General features: G+C 32.9%; 2 protein-coding genes and 1 long non-coding RNA gene across 20 annotated transcripts; 2 read left to right on the top strand and 1 right to left on the bottom strand.

The window, feature by feature from the left end:
• Positions 1-1,391: 1,391 nt before the first annotated feature.
• On the top strand, positions 1,392-6,683 carry LOC146956705 (uncharacterized). 18 transcript variants are annotated; one of them, XM_085730921.1, is made up of 8 exons: positions 1,392-1,478; positions 1,808-1,928; positions 2,038-2,153; positions 2,505-2,984; positions 3,265-3,447; positions 3,828-4,645; positions 4,788-5,051; positions 6,440-6,683. In XM_085730921.1, the coding sequence occupies exons 4-7, from the start codon at positions 2,552-2,554 to the stop codon at positions 5,037-5,039; spliced, it is 1,686 nt and encodes a 561-aa protein (XP_085587047.1). In that variant the 5' UTR covers positions 1,392-1,478; positions 1,808-1,928; positions 2,038-2,153; positions 2,505-2,551; the 3' UTR covers positions 5,040-5,051; positions 6,440-6,683. The 18 variants fall into 18 exon arrangements, with proteins under 18 accessions (XP_085587047.1, XP_085587057.1, XP_085587018.1 ...); XM_085730931.1 differs by lacking the exon at positions 1,808-1,928; XM_085730892.1 differs by lacking the exon at positions 1,808-1,928 and having other exon boundaries at positions 2,038-2,327.
• Positions 2,477-5,044, bottom strand: LOC146956706 (uncharacterized). The gene is made up of 2 exons (XR_015020683.1): positions 4,762-5,044; positions 2,477-4,680 (listed from the first exon to the last, which is right to left on the bottom strand). It is a non-coding gene; the product is annotated as an uncharacterized LOC146956706 (long non-coding RNA).
• A 1,959-nt stretch (positions 6,684-8,642) lies between the features above and the next one.
• LOC146956704 (calmodulin calcium-dependent NAD kinase-like) lies at positions 8,643-14,107 on the top strand. Its single transcript, XM_085730854.1, has 8 exons — positions 8,643-8,879; positions 10,166-10,389; positions 10,927-10,988; positions 11,289-11,501; positions 11,993-12,119; positions 12,202-12,545; positions 12,636-12,780; positions 12,883-14,107. Exons 1-8 carry the CDS (start codon positions 8,666-8,668, stop codon positions 13,126-13,128), a joined length of 1,575 nt encoding a protein of 524 aa, XP_085586980.1. The 5' UTR covers positions 8,643-8,665; the 3' UTR covers positions 13,129-14,107.
• Positions 14,108-16,235: the final 2,128 nt, after the last annotated feature.

The following is a 16,235-nucleotide window of genomic DNA, read 5'->3' as shown; positions in this document are numbered from 1 at the left end:
TGGCTTTCAAGAATTTTTCTCTTGTTCCAATTAAGATCCAAAACAGATGGCATAACTGTTTTCTTTTAGGTTATCTCGCCCCATATTTAAAGGAAAGGTAAAGGGAATGTGGACAAGTTGATAAATCGTGGGCATGCTATATATGAGACTATTTGGTGGGATGATTTGCCCTCTAATTTTATTAGAAGATTTTTTAGAGATTGTTATGGGTTGCCTAACTTTCGGTTTCCGTAATTCTTTTTCTTTCCTTCTGTTTTTAGGAGGGTATTGGTTTGCCCCACCCCCCATATATTTTTCATCTTTTTTAATATATATATAGGGTTGTCTGGAGGTGCCAACCTTGTTGGAATATCCGCACTTCCCTTGATGCTTTCCTTTTCTTCTAGCCTATATATAATGCTTATATCCTTTGACATAAAAAAAAAAAAAAAGAGCTGAATGTTACTCCCTCCGTTTCAAAATGAGTGTCGTTTTAGGTGTTTACACACATATTAAGAAAAGCAATGATTAAAAGAAAGAGAATGGTTATTTTACCAAATTATCCTTATTAAGTATTAGTTAGTTTTAAAAGTAATACTTTGAAAATAGTGTGCAGAGTATTAATTGGAGGATACAATTGAAAAGAAAAAGTTATTATTGCATTGAAAACTGAAAGTGACATTCATTTTGAAACAATTTTTTTTTGCTAAAGCGACACTCATTTTGAAACGGAGGGAGTATGATACAAGTTTAAGTGAAATAAAACATCTTTACTGTCTTGACCAAAAACTAAACATCTTTACTGTTTAAAAGAAACAAAGTGGAATAAAATATATTAAGAGAAGTCAATATCATAAAATTTAATTTTGATTTAATTATTAAATCTCTCAAATCACTTTTAATTATTCAAATAGAATTAGCCATCACGATCTTAAGAATTATCATGTTTCAAATAAGTTTCAAGATTTATCCAACATAATTGTTTAATTACCGGTGAAAGTATTTTTAGAAGTTTGAGGTGTTTGTAAACAATCCTAGATGCTTAAAGAGTAATTTCTCTAAAAGTCTCCTTAGTAGAACCATGGTTTAATTGTGCGTATTTAAATGAATTTTCATCTATGTTGCGTATGTACAGGTATCAATACGAGAATACGATAATTTTTAAAAAAAATATTAATATGTCAATAAAATCATGAGTTATGTTATATAATCTAAAATAAGAGAGCTACAACAAAATATCATGTTAAAAATTTAAAAAGTCAAATACTAAAATTGATTACAAATTTACCAAAAAAAAAAAAAAACTATGCACATATAACCCTATCAAACAGCTAGCAAGAATCAAGGAATGTCCATGTCAATGAATGTTAGTGGAATGGTATGTATCTACGTGGCATATCCTTACCCTCGACAACTACAAGTGGACTCACAGTTCTCTCTCTCTCTCTCTCTTGCACAGATCATTCACATTTTTCTGTATTTCCTAACCAAACAAAGAGGTGTGTACTTTGTGTATTTTCTCTTTCAATTTTCTATTTTCGGTTAATGATAAATTATGCCTTAGTCAATTTATGTATACTTTTGTATCTTACATTCATGTACAACATGTTTTCGTGTATCATTATTTGAGTAAAACCATGTACTAATATTCTTTCATACAATGAACCTGTATGCTTCTGTTTCTGGAAATTCTACCACGGTACCGTATCTTTTCTATTCTATATTTATATTTATGTTTGTTTCACGTGATCATGGGGTGTTTGTCTTAATATACCTTACTAAATTCACAATATTTTCTTGTCTTATTTTTGTCTATATATATATGAAGAATTTTGAATCAGCTTGAATTCTTGAGCATATCAAATTATGTATTGCCTAGTCATGTCAATTTCCTTAGACTGGAATCTTTTATGTTCAGAGGTCTGTAGCATCGATACTTCTTATTGAAGGTGCGTCCGATCCGATGTGTGTCGGTGTCGTAATACATGTGATGTGATTACACTCCGTTACTTCATTTTCTCAAATTATTATTGTTGTTGACGCGTTAATGCTTCATAGGTCTAGATTGCAAACTAATGAGTTGATTGTCATAACTGGGAAGAGCCTATATTAATGTGATGTTTCATTTTGAAGAATAAAAATCTGTGAAATACTCATTTGATGGATAATTTAAGGTAATGATGCAAATTAAAGTCTAATAAATATTAGTAGAAGATGCAAAATATCATGTTTTCAACATGCCTTGAAATAAGATGCATCTCACACTCGGGTTGGCCTGATGGTATTGGCTTGGGATTTGGGAGTGTGCTCCTACTCAAGGTCTCAGGTTCGATTCTCTTCAGTGTCAAGTTAGGTGGGCTAATTTACTTTTTTTTTTTAAAAAAAAAAGATGTATCTCACAATCTTACTCATGAGTAACCTATAATTCAATCAAGTAATTTGATGGTTTAGTGTTGAGTGGCTAGTTGCATCCACATTCATACCCTACACAGGCTAATTTTGATTGGAACAATATTTCATTTCAGGACCTTCTACTGCTGAGTACTCAAGTTGAGTTCAAAAAAGCAAGAAAATGAAACCAAAGACTGGTTTTGAAGTCATTCTGAATTATTCTAGTCAATGTCATAAGGAAAAATTGCAAACTGAGTCAAGTGCAGGTGCAAATGCAGCTTCTAGAGCAAACACAATCTTTTCTGCCAATGATCCTCTATCTGAAATAGTTTGGACTCCAGATAAAGGTTTCAGTCTTAAATGTGTCGATTCAAGTTTTACTAACAAAAATACCTCGCTTTTGCGCGATGTTGAACCTAGTAGTATGGTTCTTGCTCTGCTACAAAGTGTTACTTGTGCCACAGATAAACCTGCAGAAGACGTTTTAGTGCAACCTCTTGCTGTTATATGCGCAAAGAGTGACGTTTCTTCGACAGGTACTCCTGCTAGGAATTCAACAAGCGATTCAGTTGCCATCTTTCCAGAATATACACCATATCAAGAACATGATACAGGTAAATATAACATCCCTTATGGATCCTACAGATGTAGGGAAATGTGAGTTTGCAGTAAGAACTTTGGAGTCAAGTATACATTATTGAAGTATTTACTTTGTCACGAGGTGTCAGCTCAATGGTAAGAACTTGGCCGTGTAACCTGAAGGGATGAAATTCAAATCCCTCGGGGACGGTTGAAAAATGACCACTAGTGTCACTTTAATTAATAACAATTTTTTCTTTCTCCAATTTTTTCCTTTAAAACCTTTTTTGCTCAATCATGATGTTGATCTGCCAGGATCTGGTGATAATTTGGAGAAAATTAACTCTGCTGGAGGAACATCTGATTTGGCAAATGGTCAAAAGGAGAATTTAATGAACCATTGGGAGAAGAATATTTGTGCTCAAGCCTGCATTGAAATTGAAGCAGCTAAAATATCTGAGATAATGGAAGAGGAAAACAAATCTTCTACTATTTCAGGTATTTGCTGTCATAATTGATTCTTTGGTAGATCTTTGCCATTTTAAGATACTATCATGATTTGGAACACATTCTAGAATTATTGATATTTGTACACAATTTTATATAAATTTTCCTCAATCATGGAAAATAAATCCAATTAACACTGCATATCAAAGGCATGTACGGTGACACATGTCAGTATCCGACACTGACACATGTGGTTACATTCAATCACTCTCATTTTCTTAAATTATTACTGTGTCTACATGTCAGTGTCGTGTCCGGTTATGCGACAATGCATTCTAGTAACCTGCTGAAGTTATTAATTTTTAAAGAAAATTGCAAGTCCATTCTCTTTTGCATATCTAAAATATCATCTGCATCATGACTTTCTTCAGGTCAGATCAACCAAAGTCCAGTTGGTAATTTACAAGTTCATCAAGATGGGTCTAAACTTAGCATGGAACAAAATCCTTCACCAAGGAAACATTACAAAGAAGGCTTGGATACTAGTGTTGACAACATGGTGGTTGAAATAGAAGATGACTCGTATACTAGAGTTGAACACATGATTGAAGATAAAGGTTCTAATCCTCTTGGAACATATTTGATATCATCCGGCATTAATCATTCGGAAAAAATGGATTTAACTTCACAGAAAGATTTACAAACTTTCAGCTGTAAAGCAGGTACTTCTGCAGCAACAAGCAGAGTTCTTGTTTCAAAATCCAATGATAATAAAAACAAATCCAAGGTCAATGAGATGATGTTACCATACAATAAGAATGAGAGTCATCTAAGTTTTGAAAACTATCATAATCCTGGATTGTTTTTGGCAAGTAGGAAGCGATCGAAACAAGAAGTGATAATTGCGAGCAAAAGAGTCAAAATGCAAATTCAAGAAACTTCATCATATTCTAAATCCTATGTTAATCATCATAGCTCATTCATGAACTTGGTTTCAAACATGACTAAAGGATACTCACAATCTAGTCAAGATGAGGAGAAGTCTTTGGCTCTTGCTCATGAAAATCCTGATCGCCACCTTCGATGGCCTTACAAGGGTCAAGCTCCAGAGATTAAAAATTCCTTCAAATCCAATTTTCAGTCCACATATTGTCAGTGTTTTGAGAATGCCGGAACAAGAATGTCTCATCAAGTAGGAGAGTCTTCAAGCAATAGCCTCTGCAGACGGTGTTCTTCTTTACATCCTCAGGTTAGGCCTATAAATTTTCTCAATAGCCATGAACACTGAAAAATATCACATCGAAGAATGAATTTTTTTACAAAATAGAATCAGTAAGGAGAAAGAAAGAATGACATTATACTCACCAATTTCTCATTTGAATTACTGCAAGGTTGAAGAGACTAAAGAACAATATGCTGATAACCAATTGGTCATTGAGACTAAAAAGTTACAGAATTGTTTTATCAACAAAGAGGCTTCTTCTTCCATTGGTCTTAAAGATGAGAAGGGAAACAATGAGGACATATCTAAGCATAAGTTTAACAATGTTACGCCTTTTTCGAGATTGAGAGATTCAGAGGCAATGGTTTCCATGTTTGCAAAGAGGTTAGGTGCCATCAAACAATGCCAACAAACAGAATAGTCTACCACACAGGTAAACATGGCTTGACTTTCAATTTCATAATACCATGAAGTAAATCAATAATGTGATGATTGTTATCTGAAAAATAGGATCTGAAGCATTTGAAGTGTTAAAATCTATAATTAGTAACTTGAAGCGCAATCTGTTTTAATATTATCATACTTTGTTATACAAAAAGAAAGAAATTGTTTCTCTTGATTCTATGACAATAAGAAGGAAAGTAAGACACTGTAAGAGATGACAAAGACATTAGCAGTATCACTAGAATCTCTTACGTTGTGATTGAGCGACTCAAATTCTCTATAGTCGATAAACCCTACAATTGTTGTCAATGCTCGTGATCGTTGGATAATGATCAAACGACTCTGACTTCATCAAATAGAGTTTAAAATACAGTTCGTCCGATCTTCATTCATTGGTTGAGATCTGCGAGCGCAGGTCTTTAGTAAGTAAGTAAATGATTATACAAAATTCGTAATATCTTGTATATTTAGAACAAAAGAGTCAAGTAAAAGATGTATAGCAATTATCAAATACACATCAAAGCAAGTCAATTGTCAAGTCTATTAGTATTTTTTTTTTTGTTGGGACAAATATTGTTTAGATTAATTGAAGTCAATAATTACTTTATTAAGCCTGTGTTGTGGATATGAATTCATCACAACAATAAAGATACTTTTGCTTTTCTCAGTAATGCTTGTCAATTATTATGTCATATGACTTTATCCTTCAAGTGGAGTAGTTCTTTAATTGTGAACCATTTGTTATTGAATTATATCTTCAATGATATAAAAATACCAAAGTGTTGTATCACATATGTTATAAGTAAGATTGATCAATAAAAGAACCAACACATAGATATCCATTTTTTTGTGATGTCATATTCATCTTTTTGTGGTTTGGACATGTGAAAGTATATATTAGGATGCATTTGATCTGCTAAAAAATGAAGGACAAGACAAAACAACTTCAGTTCTGCAGTGTTTTATTTGTAAAACTGCTTCAGGGACAAAACAAACTGGAGGCAAGAGACAAGACGAAAACTGAAATTCTTGTCCCTCACTAAATCACAGCACAACTTTTTAACCCACATACAAGTTTTCTAAAACACCAAAATAGCCTTTTGTCCACAAAAAATCGTATAAGACCAAAAATTATTCAATACCGTAAAATTTTGTCTTGTGTTGTTCTGTTAAGTTGCAGACCAAACACACCTTCAGACTTGTTGAAAAAAGTTTCTTTAGCTAAAGAAGACTTGCACTATATGTTTCCTAGTGGTCCCTTTATTCGATTATAGATATTTGTTAAGCATATTACAATTTACATGAACATGGATATCAACTTTTTTGTTTTGGAACTTCCCTAACTTGGTCCATCTCTCTATCTTGTTTGTACTGCAGGAAGACATCATGGAACATGCATTACCTCAACTCATTTAACGTTGCTGTTGTTATTCCAACTAAAGATATGACAGAAAAAATCAAAAATAAGAAAATGATAGGTTTCTGGACAAAATAAATATCATTAAACTCATGAGTTAGTATTATTTTATACATTCTTGAATTGTATATGAAAGTCAGCTTACATTGAAGATATATATGTTGTACCTACCCAATATACAATTCCATTTTTGAATTGTTTCTATTTTTGAAATAGCATAACCCCTTGTTGAAAAAAGTCTTGATGCATGAAAAACACTTCTGATTAAATAAACATACCTATTTAGGTATTCCTTTCTGTCGGAAATTGTTGGTGAAAAAAAAAAGTTAAACAAAAAAGTGTTGCTTGCATTGTTTTTAAGGAAGTTTCATAAAAGTATGGTTGTTATACTAACTTACGATAATAAACAAAAAATGTGTTGCGGTTCAATGCTACAACTTTAATTTAAGAAGCACATGCAGTTTGAAAATTATCTTTCAAGTCTGGCATCCTGTGATTATATGAAAAAAAAATTTAAGAACCAATAAGAAAAACAATTATGACTTAAAATTAATCAATTGCTTATTGAATTTGCTTTCAAGGAAAAAAGTTTACTCAGTGGAACATTATTTCCACTTTTTTTCCAGTCAAATTTACTTCAACCTTTAGTAGCACATAGGCTATGTTTGATTTGCCGATGACATATACAAAAGCGAAATCGAATGCCAATACGTAACCAACCTGATTTCTTATTGGCATAGCTCTATTCTTGAATTTTCACCAATATTATACTTTCTATATAAAAATAAATTTCAAAATTATTCTATTTTAAAACTTTGTAGATTTATTGTTGGAAAATGTTGAAAGGATACATGTTGATGTTGACGAAGTCCAACATTGTTTGGTACCGTAAAAAAAGTAGAAGTCCAAGATATTATATACTTCCTCCGTCCTAAATTGTAAGCAAAAAAACTCAAATCACACTTATTAAGAAAACTAAAACATAAGAGTTTGGAGTATAATTTATTGTGTTTTCTTTAGAATAAGTTTTATGGGAAGTGTAAAAACAATTTTTATTGGTTATTGGCTATGGAGAAAATGGAAAAAAGAGAAAATTGAATGTAATTTGCATTTAATTTCATGAGAATAAACAAAAGTTTTTCTTGTAAAAGATGATTTTAAAAAAAAGATTAAATAGGATAAAAATTTGTCTTTTTTGCTTATATTTTGGGACAAAGAAATTAAGTTTTTTTGCTTACATTTTGGAACGGATGGAGCACACACACGTTTACGTGAGTTTAACTCAGTTGATAAGGACATTGCATATTATATGCAGGGGCTTAGTTTGAACCTCGAACATCCCACTTCTCTACATTTAAAATGTGTGAGCTTCAACCACTAAGTTACTTGACAAAATAAATACACACATGCACAAGCTTTAATTCTTCCTTAGAGCATCCACAATGGAGACCTTCAATTTTAAATACTTAAACGGGTCCAACGTATACACCTCACTCATTTATAATTTTATAATAACAAACCTAATAAACACTCAATCGCTCCAATGCAGCACCTTTGACTTGACAAAAATTATAGGACTAGAGTCATTTTTAGGTGGACCCCACAATACTTTTTATTAAAAAAAATTCTCTTCAATGAAGTACCTTGGTACCGGATCCTTCAAAAAGAAAAAAACAAAACTATTAGATACCGGGTTTTAAATGATTAAAACCTCACAGTTAGGATGATCTTAAAAGATACATCAATCATAAATACTTTTTGTATACTTGACTTTTTTTTCTTATACTATTTCTATATAATGTCGTACCACAGTTTTAACATGTTCCTAATACTAAAGAGGATAACTGCGAGCGACAAAGTAGGAGTAAGCAAGTGGAAGCACTCAAGAAATGGCAAAGTAAAAAGGAGGTCAATTCCTTCATCTTTAAAGAAACTCATCATCATTAGATTAGACGTGGAAACAATGTAACATTTCAACAAAAGCAAGTGCCATTATTTCTAATGCTTTTATTTTTCCAAGAAGTGACGAAGAACGTGTGACATAAACCACAAAGCAGAATGACACGTCTTCGTTATTTTTTATGCTTATATATATATATATATATATATATATATATATATATATATATATATATATATATAATCTAATCCATTCAAAATTCTAATTCCAATTTCATTTCCTATTCATGACGGTAACATCTATTTGTGATTCTCAATCTTCAAACAACATACAGCTACAAGGTACTACTGGTAGTGTTGGTAATGTGATGAGCAACCTCACACATGTTGTGGCAGCCTCCATCGTCGAATCAATGGTGGTAGACTCCAAGATCATTCCCCACTTACATCAAACCGCATCCGGCCGTGTTGCCCAAATTGAGATATTCTCTCACTATGTTGGTAACTAACTTCTTCTTCTTCAACCTTTATTTCTCCTCCTACTTACTTTACACACGACACAGATAAAATTTTGAGAAAATAACATAATTCATCGTAACCACAAGTGTCGGTGTCGGACACGACATGTGTTGGACACCGAGACACACTTTCAATCAGAAGTGTCGGTGCAACAACTAAACATGTACCTACCAACTTAGTAAGTGCATGTTTTTATTGTCGGTGAATTGGACGTAGTTACAGTGTCACTGTAGTTCATGGAAGCTTCAAAGCATAGCTTTCGTTAAAATCAAGGTGGCACACCATGATTCTATCTTGAATATTTCCTGTAGTTACCTGAAATCTTCCTTTTGTCTATATGTAAGTTTCCAGGTGGTGTTTGCCACTCCTCCTCACCAAAAAAAATTCTATATGGCCCAACTCTTGTTATATTTACATGGCCTGTAGCCATGTAAACAATTAATCAGCCCTGTTAGAAATCATTACCCCAATCCCTTGTTTCATGTTTTCAACCTTGTCAGCTAATTAGTATCAAAGTTTTCATCCCTTAGAAAGCAAAATTTATCCAATTTCAAATAACTTTGGATATGACTCATAGTTTACTCCTAAGTGAACAAGTTGCTCGAGTGGGATGAGAGCCGAGAGCGATTGCCCTTTGGACTTGGCTCAAATGTTTGTTGGTCTGCGATTCCGGGGTGCCGGTGGGTGATAATAGACAAGTTGTACTTTGTAAACCCTAAGCTTTCAGCAATAGTAGATAGAAATATATCGCTTCCACTCTGTAGTTAGAGGCGTAGCCTACGTAGGCACAATTGGTTGAACTCTGTGATCAAATATCGTGTGATCTCTGTTTGCACTGTTCCAACAGCACTTTTTTCTTATTTATTTTGAAACCTGGTTGTTCTTACAAAACAATGTCTCCCAAACCTTTATTTTGTATAATCAACTAAATTTCAGTGTGATGAAAAGCCTTATGATCGGTGTTAAAAAGTGGAATGAAATGAAAAAGACTAGTTAGGTTTTAAAAAATAGATTTTATCTCCTTCCATTCAATTTCACTATACCATCAATCCAAACATATCCAAGACTTTAAACCACATGTCTTTTATTGGCAATCTGAAATTGATCTATCATTGAATGAAACATTGGAGTAGGAATGTTAAGAGAATGAATCTTGACAAGAAAGTAAAAACAAATGGTTGTAGCAATATAAGAATTTGATGATAATCTCAAAGTACAGGTTCTTTTCATGAATTGAATCCATGGCTACTGTCCATTTGTTTTTGCAGCTAGGCAAATAGGATTTGTTGATGCTAGTGAGGTTCCAGAGTTATGCAGATTGGCACAGGACTACTTGAGAAATTCTGAAGAGTGTAAAGAAAGTATCTATCAATATCTAGCCAACGGAGAGGACCCTAATTCACTATATGCAAAATTGATTGATGAGTTTGAAAGATGCATCCTCAGTTATTTCGCTTTTCATTGGAACCAAGCTTCATATATCATTAGTCAGGTACATAATTCATTATACTAAAACTACCAATTCATTTACTTTTCTCGTTGTTTTCTTTTTTCATGTAATTAATGACTTTAAACCAATAAAAACTAACCACCGAAACCAACGCCAAACCCCCATACACTGCAGAAACTAAAGTTGAGACAAAACCTCAAACTGTATCGTGGATGACCACATAAACAAGTTCCAAACACCTATCGCATGCAACTCACACCAAAACCCTCCAAAAAACCATCAAAACCGACCAAAACCCCTATAACAACACCTCACTTTCTCTTTTTATAGTTGAGCCCAAATAAACACCCGAAAAACACTTATCCCAACATTCATTTGAATTCCACTACCAATCGACCCCCGGTCCGCTGGAGAAGACACCATAACAAGGCCCTGATAAAGTTGATAAGTGAATATTACTCTCTATTATGAATTTATTCAAGTATTTTATATTTTTCTTTCTTCTAGCCATGCAGTTTTTTTATATGACTTAGATAAATGTATGTTAGTGTTTATATGTTTTGATTCTCTCAATCATAGGTATTGAGTACCGAGTCCCAACCGAAAATACATCTCAAAAATATTCTTTTGGCAGCCACAAGGTAAATTTATATCGAAAATACACTGCAAATCAATTACAATCAATCACATGTGTGACTTCTTAAATAATTATAAATTTATATTCGAAGCCAATTATTTTTAACGGTCCACCGATTACAGTCGACTAATTGTGTAATTTTTTTTTCTTCAGACATTGCATACCAGTTAAAACCATTTATATTTTTCTATTAAAATCACCTTTAAAAAACATTGAGTAATTTCAACTTATCTTGTACTTAAGTTTCTAATAAGTACAAGGAAATGCCACATCATTATTCACTAATATGGTGCTATGTTTACAGGGAACATAGATTTAAGAGAGTAGCAAAGAATCTAAAGGTGACAAGAGTGTTCTCTACTTTAGTAGAAGAGATTAAAGCAATAAAGGGAGACTCTCAAAGTTGTGACGTCAAGGACTCCGCCGTTGTCCACAGTGAGAGGAGTCCAGTGTTGCTGCTTATGGGTGGAGGCATGGGATCTGGAAAAAGCTATGTTCTTAAAGACATTCTAAAAGAGTAACTATCACCTTAACTCTACCACTTCAATACAATACCATTGTTCAATTCCATCAGTTGCAAATGATCTGAACCATGTGTGTCCAAATTAAGAAAATGAGTTTATAAAATGGATAAATATTTGGTTCTATTGTTTCTACAAGTAATGATAATCACCCTTTAAACTTTCAATTCTATGTATTTCTGTAAATTCATTAATGGATTTTGCTAACGAGTTTCCTATAGACATTGGTTAAGGAATAAAAAAAAAAGTTTGTATTGAGAATACAACTATACACTTGTCGTAATGTAATAAACTTGCAACTTTTGATACCTTAACAAATGCGCTAAGAATACTTGTTAGCATAATATCTTATACAATACACTAAGGCACATGTTGCCCCCCCAACGAAAAAAACTATGAACCTCTTACTTATCATGTGTTAAATTTTGGCGCCATTCGCTTTTCTTTTCTTCTAGTTTCATCCTTGATTATTAAATGGTTTTGGCAGATCATTTTGGTCTGAAGCTTCAAATGCTGTGGTCGTTGAAGCTGATGCGTTTAAGGAGAGTGATGTCATATATAAAGCTCTTAACTCTAGGGGTCACCATGACGACATGCTCGAAACTGCTGAATTGGTATGCTTCTATTTTGTGTGAAACTTTCATATTACTATTTTCACTACATTCCCTAATTAGTTTGTCATCAAAATCTAAACAGGTGCATCAGTCTTCCACTGATGCTGCATCATCTCTGCTAGTGACAGCTCTAAATAAAGGACGAGATGTGATCATGGATGGTACCTTATCATGGGAACCTTTTGTAGAGCAGACGATAGCCATGGCAAGAAATATTCACAAATATAGGTATCGAATGGGGGCAGGATATAGAGAAGCTAAAGATGGGACAATAACTGAAAATTATTGGGAGCAAGTTAATGAGGCCGAAGAAGAGCACGAATCAAAGGAAAATTATAAAAGGGAACTACACACTCGAAAGCCCTACAGAATTGTGCTAGTTGGTGTGGTTTGTGATGGCTATCTTGCTGTTGTTAGAGGCATTAGGTACTAATTGCATGTGAATTCAACTAATGTGCTTCATTGTAGAGATTTTGTCAATATGATAGTTGACATTTTTCATTGAAATTTGGACAGGAGAGCTATCATGACAAGAAGGGCAGTGAGGGTGAAATCACAACTGGAATCTCACAAAAGATTTGCTAATGCATTTCCAAAATATTGCAAACTTGTTGACAGTGCAAGGCTCTATTACACGACTGATGTCCGTGGTCCACCAAAGGTAGCAAACAGTTTTGCATACTATCTTGGTGAAATGTTCAATTTTACACTTTATTAGCATTAATATTGCAAAATGGTAATTTAGTTGTACCACATACTGCAGTTAATAGAATGGACGAATGATTCTCACAATCTACAAGTGGAACCTGAAGTTCTCAAATGCTTGGAAATGATAAGCAGTTTAAATACCGAGGCAGATTCCATCTACGAACTTTATAATGAAACCAACACTGCTATGGGACCTGGCACTGTTTGGAATGACATTGTTCTTTCTCCTTCAAGGTCAAGTGATGTGGAAAACTTAAGGGAATCCATTCTGAAAATAGAAAAAACCATCAAAAAACAATAACTAATATATCATCGCATGATGTGTTATCAAACTTTTTGTACATATATTATTTCTATGGTTTAACATCAGCGTGGGAAACAAGGTAACTACAACGAAGTCATTTTCTTGGCATCAATATGCAAACCAACTCTAATTATTTGTTATTAAGTTTAGCTATGTACATGTTTGTGTATATTTAGTGCTACCATTGGAGCTTTATTTTCAGCTCTAATTTGGTGTGTATGTTAGTGTTGACCTGTGACATGTACAGGGAAATATTTGTTTATAAAAAGTATATTGATGATTCCCGGTTATAACAGTATTTTAGTGTAGTTTTGGAGTCATTTGGCAGTCAATTGAGTCATTTGTAGGATTATTTTAGTTGATTTCAGCAACAAGTTGAAGGAATTGTCATAGTGCTGAGAAGACATTTTGAACTTGGTCGTGCTATGCTTGTTACAAGATGTATTGTGTGATCTCTTTGGGCATAATCACTATGAATGTTACAATGAAGAGAAATGAGACAAAGAATGAAGAAGATAGATGATACAAGCTGTTGGAGGTTGTGCATCACACAACACATCTTGCACATCGTGCAGGAAGATGAAGAAAGAAGAGGACATGTTTTGTTGTGTGCGCATCGCCCAAGTTGTTCCACAATATCAAGGATCTCGTTTTTTCTATATAAGCCAGTGAACAGCTCAGACCTAGGTGTTGGTTTTCTGCACTGAGAAGCTGAGGAACACAGTTTCTAAGAGATCCAAACTGAAGATTCACCGTGGAAACAAGATTGAAGCTTCTTGTTCATCATCTATTCATGTATAATTTCTTAATCTTGTTGTCATGTCCCTTTTGATTATGAGCTGTTAGATTTCTTTAGATTAGGTCAGTAGACGAACTTCTATGAATCTACTTGAACCATGTAATTGTTGAGTACTCTTTATGCAGTTGAATTTCCTTGTATTATTCAGTTATATTTGTGCATAATGTGTTTGACAAATACATGAATTGATCTAAAGTATTGAATGATTACTAATGCTAACATTAGAAACTTGATCTAATATAAATGTTCAATCGATAATAGTTTTAATGTTCAATCAAACCTTCGATGGTCACAAACTCACCTAAGTCGACATTAGGGTGTTCTGATCAAATAATGGAGTTCTGAGCCAAGAAATTTAGCTACACATACTCATGTTATGTACAAAGAGATGAGAATGAGGTGACATAACATGAAATCTTGATGATCCAAGTTTCCAAGCCTTCCTACCTTGTTTGCTCACCTTCCTCTGCTGCATTAATGCTTCCTTCCAAAAGTGTAAGAATGCCCCAATTTGGTTTATGATTTGCTTTATATACTTTGCAGAAATAGAGGAATTTGTTAAGCAAATGGGTGTTCGCTTAGAGAATTGAGGTTTCTTCGATGCGAAGTAATTGCCAACCTTTGTGAATTTGGATCAAAACTCAAACCAATAAACTTTGATCCATGGAACAAGGGTCAGCGATAACTAATAACCAAAGAGATCACAAGATATAATAACAATGTAATGCGAAACCACAATTGAATCGAAAAACAACATAAAAGAGTAATAGAGAAGAGGAGGAACACACAATATTGTTTACCCGGTTCAGTCCCCAAGATTCACATCTTTCTACTATTACTTAAAAATAAAAAACCATTATCTATATATAGCATTAGTCTCCTTTTTTCTCTTCAATCTGAGCAATTTGGGACTTCTTATATATGTATATTTTCAACCAACACCAACAATTCCACTTTGAAATAAAAGATTCTAGTTATGATGGTACTCAAAATCTAATTGTTGGAATTCTATAAGACTACTTGCAAAACAAGTTGATAGATTACAAGATAATATAGTGAAATTTAAATAAATTTCACACTTACAATTATTTCCAAATAAGAGACAAATTATCAATTTATATAAGACATATAGCTTTAGAAGATTTCACCATATACAGCTGTTGGAGTTCCTTGAAATGTTTACGTTAGAAAATGAAATAGCTAGATATGATCAACTAGAACGACGTCGTCTTTGATAGACATGGTCGATAATATAATATGTTGCTATTGTTTCTTCATCTCAAGAACATTTGAAATTCATTGTCGAACATGAACACAAAAAATAATTTCATCAAACAAAACATTAGGTTGAATCACGGACTAAGTTGACATTTTTAAAATGTTTCGTGGCTCGTCAATGGTGCAACAATTTTCAGTTTTGTGGTCCCAGAATAAAACAATTCTTCAACCTTTCAATCAAAATTATATGTCTGTGTGGGTATTTCTATCATTTTATTAAACATACATCTTTCTTTCCTTTTACTTTCGATCATACTAAACAATCAAAAATCACATTTTCCATTCACGTGTTACTAATTTTCATTCCTTTAACACTTTTTCTCCTACTTTATTTCCTTCGATTTTCTTTCACAATGAAAAAAAACATTATCGTCATGTTCGTTTTTATATTTAATTATTTTAAAATAAATATAAATTTTAATTTAATTTTATCCACATAGTATCGGTTTGCAACCAAATTCAGACAGCATCAAAGAATTAAAAAAAAAATAGTAAGACATCAAAGAATTTTAAGTGTAAACGTTTGCAAGACTATTTATTAAAGAAAACGTTGGCAAACATAACGTTATAAAATAATAAAAAAATATATAGATTTTATTTTAATATTGTTTTCAATAAAATCACTTGACATGTCTTGAGGTCATCCTCTAAAAAAAATGTAGGCTTAATAGCACTTTTGGCCCCCTATGTTTGACAAAATTGCGATTTTGGCCCCCTATCTTTGAAAACTACAAAACCGCCCCTTATGTTTCGTTTTCGTTGCACTTTTGGCCCCCATGGTCAATTTTGACCTGGTCCACGCTGACATGGCACCCACATCACTTATATGAAGGGCCAAAATCGCAACTTTTGCAAACATAGGGGGCCAAAAATGGTATTAAGTCTATTTTTTATTTTTTTAATTCATTTTCTTTTTTTTCCATTTTTTTTTTGTTTCGAAAAAATTAAAAAAAGAGGGAAAATTAATAAAAATTGAAAATAATGAAAAAAATACTGAAAAAATTTAAAAAAATTGGAAAAATTAATA

Source organism: Medicago sativa, chromosome 1, assembly GCF_051527215.1.
Source record: "Medicago sativa cultivar Bolivia chromosome 1, Bolivia_mono, whole genome shotgun sequence".
NCBI classification, from domain to species: domain Eukaryota; kingdom Viridiplantae; phylum Streptophyta; class Magnoliopsida; order Fabales; family Fabaceae; genus Medicago; species Medicago sativa.
The sequence above is the reverse complement of the archived record's forward strand: the minus strand, read 5'-3'. Positions and strand labels throughout refer to the sequence as shown.

Bases quoted from the DNA above. Each gene is read 5' to 3' on its own strand.
- LOC146956705 (XM_085730869.1), top strand. From the start codon at position 2,552: ATGAAACCAAAGACTGGTTTTGAAGTCATTCTGAATTATTCTAGTCAA. The intron at 3,448-3,827 runs GTATTTGCTGTC...GACTTTCTTCAG, and splicing joins CAAATCTTCTACTATTTCAG to GTCAGATCAACCAAAGTCCA. The intron at 4,646-4,787 runs GTTAGGCCTATA...AATTACTGCAAG, and splicing joins GTTCTTCTTTACATCCTCAG to GTTGAAGAGACTAAAGAACA.
- LOC146956704 (XM_085730854.1), top strand. From the start codon at position 8,666: ATGACGGTAACATCTATTTGTGATTCTCAATCTTCAAACAACATACAG. The intron at 11,502-11,992 runs GTAACTATCACC...TGGTTTTGGCAG, and splicing joins CTTAAAGACATTCTAAAAGA to ATCATTTTGGTCTGAAGCTT. The intron at 12,546-12,635 runs GTACTAATTGCA...AAATTTGGACAG, and splicing joins GCTGTTGTTAGAGGCATTAG to GAGAGCTATCATGACAAGAA.